The sequence below is a fragment of the Lathyrus oleraceus genome, chromosome 3 (genome assembly GCF_024323335.1).
Source record: "Lathyrus oleraceus cultivar Zhongwan6 chromosome 3, CAAS_Psat_ZW6_1.0, whole genome shotgun sequence".
NCBI classification, from domain to species: Eukaryota; Viridiplantae; Streptophyta; class Magnoliopsida; order Fabales; family Fabaceae; genus Lathyrus; species Lathyrus oleraceus.
The window spans coordinates 180034281-180053393 of record NC_066581.1 but is presented as its reverse complement, the minus strand read 5'-3'; the positions used below and the strand labels follow the sequence as shown (position 1 = coordinate 180053393).

General features: G+C 34.2%; 1 protein-coding gene across 1 annotated transcript; it reads right to left on the bottom strand.

Annotated features, from left to right (window-relative positions):
• Positions 1–15103: 15103 nt before the first annotated feature.
• LOC127126118 (calcium-transporting ATPase 12, plasma membrane-type) lies at positions 15104–18852 on the bottom strand. The gene has a single exon (XM_051054978.1). The coding sequence runs from the start codon at positions 18543–18545 to the stop codon at positions 15390–15392; it is 3156 nt and encodes a 1051-aa protein (XP_050910935.1). The 5' UTR covers positions 18546–18852; the 3' UTR covers positions 15104–15389.
• Between the last annotated feature and the right edge of the window lie 261 nt (positions 18853–19113).

Genomic DNA, 19113 nt, shown 5'->3' with positions numbered 1-19113 from the left:
AATTGAATGTATTAATAAATACTTTTTCTTATATATAAATATGATTAGAGGGAATATTCAACAAAAACATCTACATTAATTTTGGTTAGACACAATAACTTAAAGTTTAACCTATTTATTAATGAATTAAAATAGAAAAATATATAATATTAAATGATTGAATAATTCAACAACAAATAATTTGATCTCAAATCAAGTATTTAAGCTCTAGTGGCAAAGAATTTCGACTAAAGGACGAACGATTTCGGAAAATATCGACTTTGATTTATGATGAATTTTCACTAAAGAACAAAGATTCGGATAATACCGTATTCGATTTATGCTGAGGATAATACTTGATGAGTGTTATAACTTCTAAATTACTAGTGCCAATTTTTCTGTGCGGAAAAAAACTCATATTTAATAGTATGCCATATAAATCTAGCATGTAAATACAAATTCTAACAAAAACAGAAATGAAGCAGCTTAAAGTGCCTTTTAATTTCCTATATTTTCTTACAATAATGTCGACAACATTGAAGGTTAATCATAATACATGTATATACAAAAGAAAAACATAAGATGAAGATGAGATAATGTTTTTTAAGATGGTAGGGGGAGTATATATAAAATAAGTGATGTATGATTATGTTTTGTTGATTTTAAATATTTGTATTCCCAAGAAAACCTTGTTAAAATAAATCAAAAGAGATAGAAAAAGACATTGTTAATAAAGTTGAAACACTTGTTTCCTCTTGTGTCACATTTTTAAGAAGCCAAGTATATGGTCCCCACGAAGTCATATAGTTAGTGGTTTGCACTTTCTCTTTGGTTGATGTACTAGTATATACTATATTTGAAGTCTTTCATGGATCGCTATTGAATCATTAATAAATTTTAAAGATCATCATAAAAATTTAGAGTTAATACGGTGAGTGTCATATGATTTTTTTATTCAAATACTCCACAGTTTTTTTAAAATTCTAAAACTAATTCAGTTTTCAATTTTTTTTTTCAATCTATCATGTATAAATTAGAAGAGGAGGCGTCAATTGGTCTGACGCCTCAGTGTAATGTGCAAAAAAAATTTTATAAATAGAGGTGTTGTGTGATTCATTTTTTCACATCTCATTTCGCCATATTGCAAACATGTTTGATGTTCGTCGCCGCTATGAAAAAGTGATTTATTCGAGAGACAAGCCTCCGATGTTGATGCTCTTCTGGAACATCTGTAGTTTCGATCAACTGAAGAGGGAGCCGGTTCGTTTGTTAGATGGAAAAATACCAGAAGGGAAAAAAATTAGAAGTATTGAGAGACTCGATAGTATATTTGATTGAGTGCGAGTAAAAACTGATAAGGATGCTAGGAAAATGATGTTTGGACGAGATGACATCAGTTTGATTGTTGTAATCAGTTAGAAATATTGTTCTTAAATATTATGGTTAAGTATTTTCAAATGTATTCGATGTTTGGTTTTTGTGTTGTTTATTTGGACTTCTTCTATTTTAAGTGTGCTTATGTTGTAGTGATGTTTGTTGTTAACCTTGTTGTAAGAAAAAGTTAATGGTATACAAAAATCCAAGCTTACAAAAAATAAAATGAGGTACTAAATTATGATGCAGGTGTTGCTCCTAGATTGAGACATTTGTTCTTGAGATGTCGAAGGAAGAAACCCCAACCACTAGCGGTTTCACCTTCAACCAGAGCAAAGGCAATGGGAAAGACATTCTCAATGACAGCATATCTATCTGAAATCAAACATAGATTGGTTTGTGGTGCGACATGTGTTCTGAGATGTCGAAGGAAGAAACCCCAACCACCAGCGATTTCACCTTCAACCAGAGCAAAGGCAATGTGAAAGACATATTGTTGTCGTCTTGTGCAACAACCATAAGCAGAGTACCCTTGTATTTTCCGTATAACCATGTTCCATCAATTTGAATAATAGGTTTGCAGAATGCAAAACCTTTTATGCACGGTTCAAACGCCCAAAAGAGACGGTGAAAGATTCTATTTCCAGCAACACATGTTCCGTCTGGCGTAAATGCTGGCAATGTCTCCATAATTGCAATAGTTCCTGGTGCGTATGTTTTTAGCGCCCATAAAAACTGTGACAATTCTTTGTATGAATCCACCCAGTTGCAGAATACCTGTTCAACAACCTTTGTCCTCGCAATCTACGCTTTCTTGTAAGATGGAGTATAATTATATCTTGTGACGATATGAGATGTTATTATACTCACCTTCACTAATGGGTCTTTGTTAACAAGCGACAAAATGTCTTGACATATCAATCCAACACTTAATTTATGGTGATCTTGTACAACATTAGTTGCAATGCACCTGTGAGGTGGTTCTATAGAAGATATATCCCAAGAGTCGTTTCTCTTCTTGTGAGACGTAGCTAACCGAAACGTGCAAAGGATGTTACAACATTCGATGACATACCTTCTCGAATAAGTGCATTTCACAGTGAAATCGGCAGAGTTATTCATGTGAAATTTTTTGATACCTCGCACGCATTCTTCTTTAGTGCGGAACATGTCTCCCACTTTTAACTCATCCTCCAATCGTGGATACGGATTATAGAAAACACTGTTGGATGTTTCATCGTCATGCATATCCATGTTTGTCATATGTTGAGGCGGATTATATACATGACTTGGAGGTAATGGCGTTGGATGATCGTCATCTTCAATGTTATTGTTCAACATATGGTCGACTTGTGTCTCGGTCTCTTCTTCTTCTTCAAACACAACCCAACTACTCTAGCATGGGTCATGAACTCAGCTATGGTGATACCCCTTCGATGCATATACAAGACTACGCTGATTTGTCTGACTATCTCAGGAAATCTCCTGCAGTTGGTGGTGATGTTTCTAGGCCCTCAGATACTCAAACACCTAGGGTGAATCATCAATTAATGCGGGTTAGGGCCACGAGTTCGGGTAGCTAGGGAATGTGGGACCGGAGGTCGGTTAGGTGATCCCGATCATTGACATTAGTCTTTTTTGTGTAAACGAGTATTAATATTAATATGAATTGGTCTGATTTCGACTTTATCTAAAATGTACAATGTTTTTAAAAAAAATTACGAAACACACACAGGTACCAGACCAATTGGCGCCTCCTTTAAAACTTAACACACAGGTGCCAATTGGCTTGACAACACTAGGTGGACTAGCCAATCCAATTGACGCCTCCTCTCTAAGTTTAAGAGCAAACGACAATTCATCTGGCGCCTCCTCTTCAAAGTGGAGTATTTCGGGAAATAATCTGAAAAGTGAGTTATTTTGAGATTTTTTTTGAAAAATAAGGTTATTTGGATTAAAAAATTGTCATATGATGCGAATTGAAACAAAATAGGGTAAAAAATATAGATTTCTTTCTTGCAAATTTTAAATTGTTCAATTTCGATTTTAGGAGAATTTGATCGACTCAATCTTTAACGTGATGTTGCTTAGTAATTTTATTTTTTACTTTTTTTATATATGATGTGGATTGTGTTAGATGGATTTTTCTTTTAATTTTTTTAAATATCATGTTTACTTCTTTTTAATTATTTTTAATTATTAATATTTAAAAATAATAAACACAAATTAATTTTTTATTTGTATGGAATTAAACCCACAACCTATTATTATGACTTTTATTCTATTATAATGTTCTACTTTTGTGAACCAAAATAAACTCGAATAATAGAATTTTTTTTAAAATAATTACATTTTTCAAATTTAATACTGAAGTGACCATTTTAAAAAAAAAACGAAAATAACCACTTTTCTAAACAGATGCGTCAGTTGATCTGGCACATCCATTTAATATTAAGAGGAGGCGTCGACTCCCTTGGCGCATGCTTCTAAAGTATTACATGGAGGCGCCAGGATTGCTAGCGCATGTGTCTATGCATTGGTATGCACCAATGCATCTGGCGCATACACCTTAATTCATTTTTTTTTTAATTTTAAGTGTTCCTAAGAGGAGGTGTCAAACACACAAGCACATGCATGCGCCATATGCATGAACACATGTGTTAAAGACACATGCATGCGCCAGCAACCCTGACGCCTCCATGCAATACTTTAGAAGCATGCGTCAAGGGAGTTGGCGCCTCCTCTTAATATTAAATGGATGCGCCAGATCAACTGAGCATTTGTTTGGAAAGGTGATTATTTTCGTATTTTAATTGAAAAAATTGCTATTTTAGTATTTAATTTGAAAAATATGATTATTTTTAAAAAAATCCGAATAATAGCTTAAGCTAGGTCCGTCCAAGAGATGTGGATATTTGAGGCGGATGTTAAAATAATTTTTTTAATTAATTTTTTAAAATAATAATCATATTTTAATAAAAAAATACATTTTTATTTAGACTTTTTAAAGTTTAAAATTATTTACTAAACTATAATAATCTATTTAATTTAATAACTATTTTTCAATCAATAGAAAGTCAACTTATTTAATTTTATTTGAGTTGAAATATGTTAATTTTAAATATAATAATTTTAATAAGAGATTAATTACTATACACTGTCAGTGTAAAAAGTTTTACACCGTCGATTCATCACCATCATCCGTTTGTATTACTTTATAGATTTTTGAAATAAAAGTCAAACTTCTTTTAATATTCGACGACTATGATTAACGGATGGTGTAAAATCTCTTTACACTGTCAGTGTATTTCAATTAAACTCTTTTAATAGAGATTAATTACTATACACTGTCAGTGTAAAAAGTTTTACACCGTCGATTCATCACCATCATCCGTTTGTATTACTTTATAGATTTTTGAAATAAAAGTCAAACTTCTTTTAATATCCGACGACTATGATTAACTGATGTTATATTATGATGGTAAAAAAAACATTCAACTTATTCAAATAATTTATTAGTAGGGTCAAATAAAGAGGAAAAATTGGAGGCCCAAGACAAAGGCCTTGGTTCCTTACTCTTGGACTGGAAAGGTAGTATTCGAATTGATGCACACTCTCCCTTAGAAGGCAGTCGCCTAAAGCATTGGACTATATCTTTTCTTGGAATAATATTGTTTACAAAAATTATTTATTATATGATTAATGATGATTAAAATATTAATGCAACTAATATTAAATAATTAATTGATTAAACTTATATTGCAATAATAATGATTAATAAATTATTTATTAAATTTATTTAATATTAATAATAAAATAATATTGTTTGAAAGACTATTTATTAATTTATTACATAATAATAAGATTTAAAAACTTATTAATTAATGATTAAATAGTTTATTAAATATTAAATAAAATATTCAATTTATTTAATATTTATTATTTAATAATAATGTTGAATAAATATTATGTAATAAATATTATGTAACAAATATTTATATAATAAATTAATATTTTAGTAAATATTAACATACATTTATTAAAATTATTATAATATTTACTAAAATTATTATAAAAAAATAGAAAAACTACATTATATTTCAAACATTAAAAATATATTTAATAAATATATTTCATAATATGAGAAATTACATTTCATTTATTTGATTTCTCTAGTGTTTAATTACATATAAAAATATATATTGTTAAATTTATTTACAATTTTATTTAAGTTTTAATTTATTTATTTTTTCTATTTTTTTAGTTTAAATAATTTTGTTTCTCCTATAATGTAGTTTTTCTATATTTTTAGTTTATTAATACATATTTATTTACTAATATTTCAAAATGACAATATAATAAATATTTTAATATTATTTCAAATAAATATATTCATTTAAAGTTTAAAATAAAATTATTGAAATAAATATATTATTATTGTATAAATATAAAACATGAGTCTAATTACTATAAAAGTTAAATATATTTTTTCTAAGTTTTTTTAAAGTTAAGTATTCAATAAAATAATGGGAGAATGAAGACGAGACTTCAATTGATCTGATGGTAGTGCAAATATTCTTAGTTGTTGAGGTGACTTAAGTTTGAATCCCCTTAACCTCAGTTTTAGGTTTTTACATTTTAAAATCTTAAAACAAATGCTAACAGGAAGTTTACCTCAAAGATTCTGACCAAATCCATTGAGAATCTAAAATAGGGAAATTTGAAAAGATTCTAATTTTTCATTTTTTTGGAAATTTGATTTCCATTATTTTTGATGATGTGGCAGTGGTAGTGATCTGAGTTGGAACAATTAGTTAACGTTGGTATAAGGAAGAAGAAGAGGATTATGTTTCTGATGACTCATGCAAATGTATTTGTTAAGGAGAAAATGATCAAAATAAAATGAGAGTGAATATTAATAAAGTGAAATATTTTTCAATATATTAAGAAGATGGCTATATATATATATATATATAAAGAATAACAACCTTGATATGCATATAACTTGTTGTGCAAGTTACCTAACTAATTAGCCACGTCGTAATAAACAAAGAAACTACAAACTAATTATTTGTAAAAACTTTTAGAACAAAGTTATACTAATTCAACACACCATAAACTTTCAAAACAAAATTAAAAGCACATCACCTGATTCATGATTTGAAACTCTTTTTCAAGTCATTAAACCTTATTTTCTTAAATAGTTTTATGAACATATCAGATATTTGTATCTCAATTACATTATTCAAGCTTTAATATATCATTGTTTAGTTAATCTCTCAAGAAACAATGCTAAAAATATAGCTATCACATTTTCATCTTCACTAAAATTGGCAAACCATCAATCATAAATATATAACATGCAATACTCTTTTTGTCATCTTAACCACCTTCCTAATAAGAATCTAAGTAGTCTTGTATAATTGCATCTCTTGTGACATTCTTTTGAATTGGAATCAAATTTTCATGATCAATTGTGCAACTAACATACAATAGTATCCACTTTGCATCTAGAAAATGAGATACTTTGGATTGTTCCACAAATCTACTCAACAATCCTACATTTTGACACATGGCCTAGGATTTTATAAATTCATCAGAGAGCCAATAATTTGTTTGTAAAGTGTAGCATCTACTAATTCCTCATATGCATCACTACTTAGGTATGACTCCATATTCCATGGGATTTACTAGTTCCTCATATGGAATCTTTTAACACAACTTCAACATATTCTTTTTTACGTAGAAAGATACCTTTTCGTATCCTCATGAATTATATGCCTAAGCAATATGATAGTTTTCCAAGATCTGACATCTCTAACTCCAATGAAATGTCTATCTTGAAGGTGTCTATCTCTTTTTCATTTTCACTAGTTATTAGTAATTCACCAAAATATTGACACACTATTAACGACTTCTACCTAATTTTCCTTACATAAATTACATGTTTTTATGCACACTTAGTGAATCCTACTTGATATGAAGGGATCAATTCATTTGTTCTAAGATCAAGGAGCATGCTTAGTCCATATAATGTCTTTCTTAGTATGAACAACTTTTTCTCTTGGTCTTCGAGTTCAAAAACATGCGACTTCTTGACACACACTTCTTCTTCTAAAGGTCCTTTAAGGAAAGTTAATCTTACATCTAATTGATGCATTGACCAGTCTCTTTAAGCTTTTATTGCAACAACTATTCTTATTGTTTCAAGTCTTATAGCCGGTGTAAAGACTTCGTTAAAATCCAAGTTGTAAAGAAGATATGTTCCTCCTTCTTAACTTGATTTTGATGAAGACAAAAGACTATCTTAAGAAAAAATACCAAAGAAGAAAAAGATTGATTCAAGTTTCAAGTTTGTGTCAAGATTTGGATTTCAATGATGTTGGTTCATAGACAAAAATACAATATTCAATTCAATAATTTTTTTTAAATAAGAGCAATAATTATATTTTATTTTATTTTAATTTGCATCTTATTCTTAGTTTTACTCCAAATCTAATTAAAGTTTTTAGAATAAAATTAAGTAATAAGACACAAATCAATTTTAAACGATAAACCGAGAAAAACCATAAATTTAAATCGAAACAATGAAAATGAGATGGTAATAAAAGTCAACAAAGTCAATCTTTGACCCTCTGAATAATGTAATAAAATGAATAATGAAATGCATGATCAAATGGAATGTATGTCATGCTGATGCAGATGAAAAAAATGCACGGTAAAATTTAGGATATGACACCTATGTGTGTAGTTGTTTTATTTTCGTATTATTTTGCATTTCGATATATAGGATGTTACAGAAATGCTCGGGAAAAATTAGGGCACGGAAAATATTTTTCCTTTTTATAGAGCACATTTATGTAATCCTCCACTTTGTAGTTTCTGCTTTTCATTACAGCCATGACATGAGCAAGGCAATCTTGTTAGTTTCTATTTTATGCATGAGCATGTAATTTTTAGTTGATATTAAATTTTTCATCTAAAATTTTCATGTGTCTAACATCAAATATATATTCATCAGACATTCTAGAAAATAATTAAATCAGAAAGAAAGGAAAAAAGTAATCAAACTGTTGGTGTAAGCCCTAGAGGCCAATACTTTTGGTACTTGTATCGAATTATTTATTAATAATAAAAGGTTTTTTCTTTATTATGTTTGTTTAATAAAGTCCCTAGAATAGCTAGTCCGTTTAATGTATCAAGTGTGACTTAATCATGAGATCACATTAAACATAAGGACATTATTCTTAAAGTATCCGTAGTTGAGCTTTATTGTGAAGTGGATAACATTAAAGCATTAAGACTATTATGTATGTAGACTGATGATCACATCTCATGGATCATGGATAAGGAGTTATCAAGTCTTAAACATAGGTATGAATATTAAGAGTAATATTTATACTGGATTGACCCGCTATGAGAATACTATATAGAATATTATGCAAAGTGTCATAAGTTATTCTCATGGTGATAATGGTGTATACCATCCTTCGACCTGAAACCACTATGGACCCTAGATGTAGAGTCAAGTGCCTTATTGTTGATCAAACATTGTTCGTAACTAGATGACCATAAAGACAGTTGATGGATACTCCACGAAGCATGTTGAGGGACATGAGTGACCTAGATGGAATTTGTACATCCTGCGTAACAGGATAAATGTCTATGGGCCCAATATTGAATTGGACAAGGATGACACGGTCTATGCCTTGTGTTCAATATAAGGGAAAAAGGGTAATTGTACACATAAGTATTATCACAAAAGGATTTGTCAGACAACATGACATTTTCGTGTCTTGGTTAGCAGTGATGTGTTTCTAGATACCGCTCACTGTTTATTATGTTAAATACGTTATTTAATATAATTGCCAATGTCGCGAAAACCTATAGGGTCACACACAAAAGGATGGATTGATGAGAGATAGAGTAACTAAGGAAAACCGTAAGGTACGGTGCACTTAAGTGAATTGTAGAACATCGTAAGGTACGGTGTACTTAAGTATAATACGAAATATGGTAAGGTACCACGCGCTTAAGTGATTTTGGCATGTTATAAGATATGGGCCACATACACTTAAATGGGCTTTTTAGATTGTGCAGAAGCATTTGTGAAGTTGCAATTTCGTTTCTCTCTCTCTCACACTCAAAGACTTCATTCGTAGCAGCTAGCACTGAGATTGAAGGAATCTGTTTGTGTGGACTGAGTAGAGGCGATGTCGTCGTTCAACGTTCGTGATCGCTCCGTAGATCTGCATCAAAGGTTACAATCGCCACAAGAGGTAACGATTCTATTACTGATCATGTCCATTCGTAAGGATCACTAAAGGAGCTTTTTTTTTTAAATCTCCGCTGAGTTTTGGATCGCTCTTCTCCTTCACAAACAACATAGTAATTCATTAACAGATCATAGTTAGAGAAACATAAAATATATTAGTTTAAAATACTCCTTACTATCCACATGTTGGTGTAGTTTATAATTCTCTTAATCCTTAAAAAAAAGCAAGATATTCTTGTTAGAATAGCAAACGACATATATATCAATAATATAGTGAGAATAACATATAGTTACAAAATGTTATCAATTTATTTCTTGGATACTTCTTTCTAAAAAAATTGTACAAAAGTCTCAAATAAAATATGTGTTCAACACCAGTTACAAGCTCACTCATTAATGAAAAAGATCACTCATCAATTATTCTTTATCTTTATATTGGGAACTACGAAAGTAAAACTACTAAAGTTTGGGTGTTACACTCATCTCATTTAGCATTACGCCACTACTTTATTATTTGTTTATGATATAATAAAATATTTTGTTATAATTTATCATAAATAGTCTTCTGTAATTATGGTGTATCATAATTAGATAGTTGACCAAATGTTACACATTGATGTATATATATTCTATTCACATGAAAGACAAAGAAAATCATTCCAATTATATTACATGGTATCACTCTCTCTCTCTCTCTCTCTCTCTCTCTCTCTCTCTCTCTCTCTCTCTCTCTCTCTCTCTCTCTCTCAAACCTACAAATCGCAACCATTGCCACACCTCTGTTCCGTCATTCTCTCTGCCTCGTCGTAATAACCTTTGCATAGACATCTTCTTTGTGCCTCCACAACCGCAACAGTCCATGTATCCACCGTCTCTACTTTACCCTTACGCATGCGATGTCTCTGTTCAACAAAAATGACACTGGCACCGATAGCAAACAAACTCCCTTTGTCAATCATGATTCTGGCACGTCCAAGACCCCTCCTTCCTTATCGACTATTTCCAAAATGGATTTTCATCCCGCTCATGTTGTTTCCAACATTATGAACCACATTCTTATTGTCCTTGAAATGGAGAAGGACCAATATGGCACCGGGGCTAAGATTTTTCACATTCATATCAGTCTCATCGGGTTCTACATCACATTGTTCCCTCTAAGGGCATGACACCACCGATTGATGCTACTGGTGTTGAGCATGAACTATGGACCACCCTTGACTCTATTGTCCTTCAATGATATATTCCATTATTTCCACTGATCTGCAAACCACCATTTTGGAACCAGACTTCACTGCTATGGCGGCCTGAAATCGCTTGGTTGATATTCTCCAAGATAATTAGAACGCTCATGCTATCACTATTGAGCAAGAGTTCTCTAACACTCACATGGAGTATTTTCCCAATGTATCACTTACTGTCAGCATCTTAACATGCTCTCTGACCATTTGAGGAATATTGACGCTCCTATCAACAATCATCGCCTAGTTCTTTAACTAATATTTGGTCTTCCATAAGCTTATCGCAGTGTTACCACCTTGATTCACCAGAGTAATCCTCTTCCTGCCTTTTATCAAGCCCGCTCCATGCTCACTTTAGAAGAAGCGGTATGGCTAAAAGGACAACCAATAGTTCTCATGTTACCATGCACACAATTTAGCAGCGGTCTTCTGATGACACCTTCTAAAGTGGCTACCGCTGCCCCGACAACTGCTCTCATTCTCGTAGCAACCAGGGCCGCAGTAAGAGACGTGGTTATTGTGGTGGCACCCAACGTGGTGCTCCCAATTCCCATTCATCCTAGTTTTCTCCTCCTTGGCAACATCAACAATAACACTCAGTATGACAACCATGGGGTTGGACTCCACCACCATGGGCTATTCCTCCATGCTTGTATCCCGCGTCTATGCGGACACGCCTCACCGGTCCTCCAAACCAGCCAGACATCCTAGGACAACATCCTAAGGCGTATGCATCTACTACATTATATCAGACACCTATAAACATTGAGACCGTTATGCATACCATGTCTCTCCATACTTCTGAGAATCAGTGGTACATGGATATTGGCATAACATCCCACACGACATTGTCACAAGGTAATCTCTTTTCTTATTCTACTTTAAGTAATTCAAATTAGAAAATTATTTTTGGCAGTGGCCATGGAATACTGATTCACGACAACTGACATACATAAATACCCACCTCTCACCAACCTTATCACTTAAACCATCTCCTGCATGCCCCGCAAATTATTACAAATTTATTTATGTGCGAAGACTCACCATTGAAAACAATGTCTTTATTTCCTTTTAACCTTTTGGTTTTACTGTATCAAATTTTCAAACGAGGGTCCCTCTCATGAGATGTGACAGTCATGGCGATCTTTATCCAGTCACCACTTCCACCAATTTTGTCAGTCTTACTTCCAGTCTCTGGCATAGTCTCCTAGGTCACCCTGGCATTTCTGTTTTGCATTCCTTTTGCATTAATAAGTTCATATGTTGTGAACAGTTTAATAAACTTTCTATTTGTGACTCTTGTGTTTTAGGCAAACATGTTAAATTGCCATTTTTTAATTCTCAAACTATAACTTTGATGCTTTTTGATATTTTACATAGTGATATATGGACGTCTCCGATTTTAAGTTTTGTCGGTCATAAATATTATGTATTATTTTTGGATGATTTCATAAATTTCATATAAACCTTCCATATTAGCAAAAAATCCCAAGTATTTAAAATGTTTACAACACTCACAAACAAACTGTATTCGCACATAATTTTTGCAAAATGAAAAATATTTTCAATGTGTCAATGACGATGAATATAATAATGAGTTATTTTGAAAATATTGCACTAATCGCGGCCTTATCTTTTTATTCTCTTATCTTCACACATCCTCACAAAATGGGAAAGAGGAATGCAAAATCAAAACCATTCTTCTGTTCCCACATCTTTTTTTCATCATGCTCTTGAAATGACAACTTATCTTTTAAACATTCCTCCCTACAAAACACTTCAAAATTAGTCATCAAGATAAGTCTTCTATCACCGAGATCCTACCTACACACATCTATGAGTTTTTGGTTGTCTATGTTATCCTTTATTTTTATCCTATAACATTCATAAGTTACAACCTCGCTCTACTCCACGTATCTTCTTGGATTACCCGTTGAATCATAGAGGTTACAAGTGCTTTGATGAAACCCAATTTCCCTTCACTAAGATACATTCCCCTTTCCCTCACTCTTATGACTTCCTAAACGATGACTTTCACCCTTACCTTGTATATCAGTGGCAAAATCAAATGTTACCACTTGTTACAAATAACCAAACAACACCGACAACCACAACCGACCAAACACCCTCACTAAAAAACTAACAACCACTCTCTGATCCCTCCTCGACCAACTCACCAACTACGATCTCCTCTCCCTCACCACCATCAATCCAACCAACTCCATCTCCACTTACACAGACCATCACCACTTGTAGCATGAAAGGCATTTTCAAACCCCATAAGATATTCACCCTATCACTTTCTATACTTGACCATACCATCACTCTCATACCTAAAAACCCTAATCTAGCCTCATCTGACCCGAATTGGAAATCCACAATGCAATCTGAATTAATGCTCTTATTAGAAATATGACGTTGGATTTAGTTCTCCGACCTTCTGATGCTAACCTTATTCGATGTATGTGGATTTGTAAGCATAAGAAAAATTATGATGGTTCCTTTGAGCATTATAAGGCTCGTTTTGTAGGTGATGGCAGGTCACAGGTTGTTGGTGTGGATTGTGATTAGACTTTCACTCCCGTGGTGAAACCCGCTACCATTCGAACAATGCTCACCATTGCTTTATTCAAATTATGACCCATTCATCAACTGGATATCCATAATGACCTTCTACATGGTGATCTTCATGAGACTGTCTATGTGCATCATCCATTGGGTTTTCGTGACCCCCATCATCCAAATTATGTCTGTCATTTAAAGAAGTCACTTTATGGTCTCAAGCAAGCGCCCAGGGCATGGTACCAACGCTTTGCTGACTATGTCACCACCATTTTTCCGCCATAACACATCAGACCACTCCCTCTTCATATATTGACAAAGTTCTGACATGGCATGCATTCTTCTATATGTGGAGAACATCATCCTTATTACCTCCACTCAGGTCCTTTGCAAATCAATTATGTCACTATTAGCATCTGAGTTTGCAATGAAGGATTTAAGGGCCCTGAGTTACTTTCTGGGTATTGCACTATCGCGTCACTCTAGTGCCATCTTTCTCAGTCGAAGCATTTATGCTTCAAAGATCGTTGAATGTGCTGACATGGCGTTCTACAAGCCGTCAGACACTTCTGTCGACACCAAGCAGAAACTCAGCATCTCCTCTGGCACTCTTTATAAGGATCACACCCTATATCATAGTCTTGCAGGGGCTTTACAGTACCTCACCTTCGCTCGACCTGACATATCATATGTTGTTTAGTAAATTTATTTACACCTGCATGCACCTCGCACATAACATATGTTTTCTCTCAAGTGCATTCTTCGCTCTGTTCAGGGAACCATACATTTTAGATTAGATTTATCACCATCCTCCATTACAAAGCTTATCTTCTACATTGATGATGATTGGGGTGGATGTCCTGACACCAAACGTTCTACATCTGGCTACTGTGTTTTTCTAGGTGACAATGTTATTTCTTGGTCCTCCAAAAGGTAACCTACTCTTTCCGTTCTAATGTTGAAGTCGAATATAGGGGTTTTGCCAATGTTGTTTCAGAATCGTGTTGGATTTGCAATCTTCTCCTGAAGCTCCATTTTCCTATTCCTCATTGGTGCATAGTGACAATGTCAATGTCATCTATTTATCTGGTAATCATGTGTAGCATCAGCGGACCAAGCATATTAAGATGGACATTTATTTTGTTCGGGAAAAGGTAGCTCGTGGTCAGGTACGTGTCCTTCATGTTCCCTCCAGACATCAGATCGCAGACATCTTCATCAAAGGGTCTCCTCGCATTCTCTTTGATGATTTTCGAGTCAATCTAAACGTCTGTGACCCTCCCACTTTGACTGCATAGGTGTGATAGAATAAACTCTTTTGTTATAATTTGTCATAATTATTTTTAAATAATTATGCCGTATCATAATTAGATACTGACCAAATATTACACATTGATATATATATATATTCTATTCATATGAATGAGAATGACAACCATTTCAAATTTATTCCTTTATGCATAGACAACATCATAAGACAAGTATTATATACAGAAAACACATGAAACTTGATTATCTTGTATCAGATATTCAACATCAACAAAGTGTTCCTAACAACTCTTTCGGGTTTTTTTCTTTGGGTTCATGTCTTACATTGGTCTAAGCTTTTAGCTAGTGATATCTATCGTTGGCCCTTAACTAAGAGCCATTATATAAGCAAGAATGATAGCATATCTATATCAACAAATGAATGTATTTCTACTCATACCAATTTGAAGGTTTCAACCCTAATAGCTTATATACTTTTTGGTACACTTGAGAGAAGTTAACACGAATATATCACCTATAGTTGAATTCCTACCCACCCAATTTCCCAAAAAATAGATACAGGTAGTTATATTTATTATACACTCTCACATTTATAAAGAACTTTTCAATTACAACTACTACCCAAACTTCCAAGCCTAAATAAAGGTATATGCTATAAGATACTTGAAATTTGAGTGCAACTCAAGATAAACCTAAAAAGCTTTCTTAATCTTGAAGACTAATAATTTTAACCACTTAGTATAGTTGAATGAATGTTGATTTGAAACAGGTATGAGCTTTACTATGCAAGCAAGAGGCCATGAAACAACTGCGATACCGGTACATATTCCCCATTGCTCCCATGTTAATCTTTCTGTATCAGCAAATTTCCTCAGCAGTTCCACCATCAAGATTTGAAGAACAATAGTTATCCCCACAATTCCGAGAAACAGGTGGTTTTTCAGAATGCCTTCGAAAACGTATAGTTTCTCCATGCTTCGCGAGTTGAACTCGTTGAAAACTTGGCAGAGAACAAAAGTGTTAAAAATTAGTGTATCCTTTACCTCTTTACTTACGTTGAAAATCGATTTTCCGTAGAACTGCATGATGAGAAGAACTGCTATCTGATATGAAGCTTGCGCTAGAAGGTTTCTCCACATGATGTTTGTGATAAGAGGCTCAGTTCTACCGATCGGTTTTTTCTTCATTAACTCCTTTGTAGGCCTTTCTGTTGCCAGTGCCAAAGCACCTAGTGTGTCCATAATGAGATTCACCCAAAGAAGTTGAACTGTTGTTAAGGGAACATCCCCGGAAGAAACTGCTGCGATGAAGTTTATCACGAGTGCTGCAACATTGACTGTTAGTTGAAACTGAATGAATTTCTGGATGTTGTTGTAAACACATCTTCCCCATCTTAAAACAGTTGCGACAGAATTGAAATTGTCATCTAAGATAACGATATCGGAACTTTCTTTGGCGACTTCGGTTCCTTGGAGCCCCATTGAAAGTCCTATATCGGCTTCTTTTAATGCAGGTGCATCGTTTGTACCGTCGCCTGTGACCGCAACTACGTGGCCTTTCTTTCTCAGGCATTGCACCATCAGAAGTTTGTCCATAGGGGACGATCTTGCCATCACTCGGATAATATCAACTTTCGCCATTCTCTCTTCTTCTGTATAGTTTCTGAATTCAACACCTTCGACGACTTCTCCAGCATTCGCATGATCCTTAGGATCTAATATTCCACATTCTGTTGCTATTGCCTTTGCGGTGAATATGTTATCGCCGGTGATCATCTTAATTTCGACTCCTGCAGCTTTGCAAGTTTCCACAGCTTTCTTTGTGTTTGGCCTACAAGGATCCTTGAGGCCAACAATGCCGAGCAAGGTCAATCGATCTTCCTGTAGAGTCTTTTTCTCCCTTTCGATCATATAATCATTTTCTTCTGAACCCGAAATCTCCGTATGAGCAAAAGCAATGCATCTTAGGCTACTAGCAGCCATGCCTTGAATCATCTTCTCGATTTTAAACCGTTCTTCTTTGTCGAGGGACTTCCTCGCGCCGTTACTATCAATATAGGTTGTACACATTGCAAGTATCATCTCTGCAGCTCCTTTCCAATGTACCTGAACTCGGTTGTCGCTGTCCTTCCTTATTGCAACGCCGCTTCGTTTCTTCTCCGAGTTAAACGTTTCAACATGAAGGACTTTATGTTTCTGTTTCATTTCATCCATGTCCATACCTAAATCTGATACCGCCCACATTAGTATAGCTTTCTCTGTCGGACTACCTGAAATTTCTGGTTCGGATCCTGATGACGGCTTATAGACGCTTCCAGTTGTATTTAGGCCTACCCCTTGGTGGAATAACTCAAGAACATTAGGAGTCATTGCATTGGAAAAATTTTCGATAAAATTTTCGAGGCCGAGAGAAAACTTGGTCACTCTCATCTGATTCAATGTCAAGGTACCTGTTTTATCCGTACAAATAACTGTTGCAGATCCCATGGTTTCGCAAGCAGAAAGTTTCCTCACCATGGCATGATCTGCCATCATTCTTTTCATCGAGTAAGCAAGCGTCAGCGTCACGGCCAACGGCAAACCCTCAGGGATTGCCACAACCACAATAGTAACCGCAGCCGCAACAATACTCACAACAGAATTCAAAACGTCATTTACATTGCTATCACTTCCTTGAAACTTTTTATTCCCTTTCTTTTCTTGTGAATTACCTGTAAAATAACGAACCAACAATACTAGAAGTACGAGAAACGCTACCGCGAGTCCAACCTTCCCGATCGAAGAGGTTAACTTGTCAAGACGAGCTTGCAGGGGCGTTCTCTCGTTAGTGTCTCGCGATATCGAGCTCATCATTTGACCCCAAGAAGTGTTTTTCCCAACAGATGTTACAAGCATCTGAGCATATCCGTCCACCACTTTCGCGCCCGACAACAAAAAAGGCTCTCTTAAAGGCTCAATCTCTACATGGTCGCTCTCACCTGTCATGCTAGATTCATCCACCTGCAGTGAATGACCTGATAGAAAAACTCCATCAGCCGGAATCTGATCGCCAATCTTGAGAGACACAATATCTCCCACAAGTACGTCAAAAATCGATATATTCTGCGGCCTTCCGTTTCTCACAGCTTTCACTTTGATATTGTTACTTATCTTAGACAGTTTGTGAAACTGTCTCTCTTGTCTGAAATTGCTTAATGCACTTACAACCACCACAAGAAAAACCGCTACAAATATACTTCCACCTTCATACCAACCTTCCCCTGGTCCATGTTCTTTTATACCAAAACCAAGGGAAAGACCAGCACAAACCAGAAGGATAATAATAGTTGTATCATTGAAAGCCTCGAGCACAAAATGTAAAAGCCCTTTCGGGGGCGGCTTCTTGTAAGTATTCGAACCAAACAACTCAATCCGTCTCGAAACATCATCATCACTCCCCACAATTCCCATTTTCGGAACCGTTCCAAGAACACGCGCAACGCCTTCAACTCCGCCAAACTCACCTAATGACTTCAAGCTTTTGTCCTTAACCATATCAGCGAGTTTGATTCTATCAACATCATGAGAAACCAATGAGTAATGATCGGTTCCGTTATGTCGAGTAATGAGCGGTTCAATTACATCAAGAGTGGTGCTAGAAGACTGTGTGTGAAAGAGTTTTGGATTTTTTCTGGATATAACTTCTTGGGCAAGGGAAAGCATAACCCTTCTAGAATATATAGCTGTATATGCAAAACGCCACCTTCTTTTTGCATTATTGGTGTATTTAGAAGTGACTTTTGTGAAGGTGTTGGTGATATCAATGATGAATGAAGTGCCATCATATTGTAGATTATGATTGTTAGACATGGTGGAATTTTACTAGACCTATAGGAAAATACTAGGAAAGAACTTCATTCTATAGATACAAGAATGATCACCTATGTATATATACACACAAACAGTTTGATATTTCGTGTTAAAGAGTACATGATGAAACAGTTTCCATGTAACTTCCTAGAAAGACAATGTTGTTTTTGTTGTTATCTATAATTTGGTCAAACATTGCAAACAGGAGTATTTTAATATACACATTGTTGCTGAGGAATTTAAATGCTTTTTTCTAAGAAGAAAGTAACAACTTTGATACTACTAGTTCACATGAAAATGGAAGTTGCAAAAGAAAAACAGCACGATCTATGATGTGAGGAATGAAAGAAAAAAAGTTAGTGGGATGCATTTTCATGAGGTGTTCTTAACCATTATCTCTATTTCATTTTCAATAGTCAATACATAGAGCACAATCTAGGTGGAGTGAAGAGACAAATTTTTATTAATTGTTTAAAAATAATATATATATGTTTTTTAATCGAGACTTAAAATGGTTTAAAAATGTTATTTGTAAAGTGGCTGCACGTTTAATTGTAAGATTAAGTTA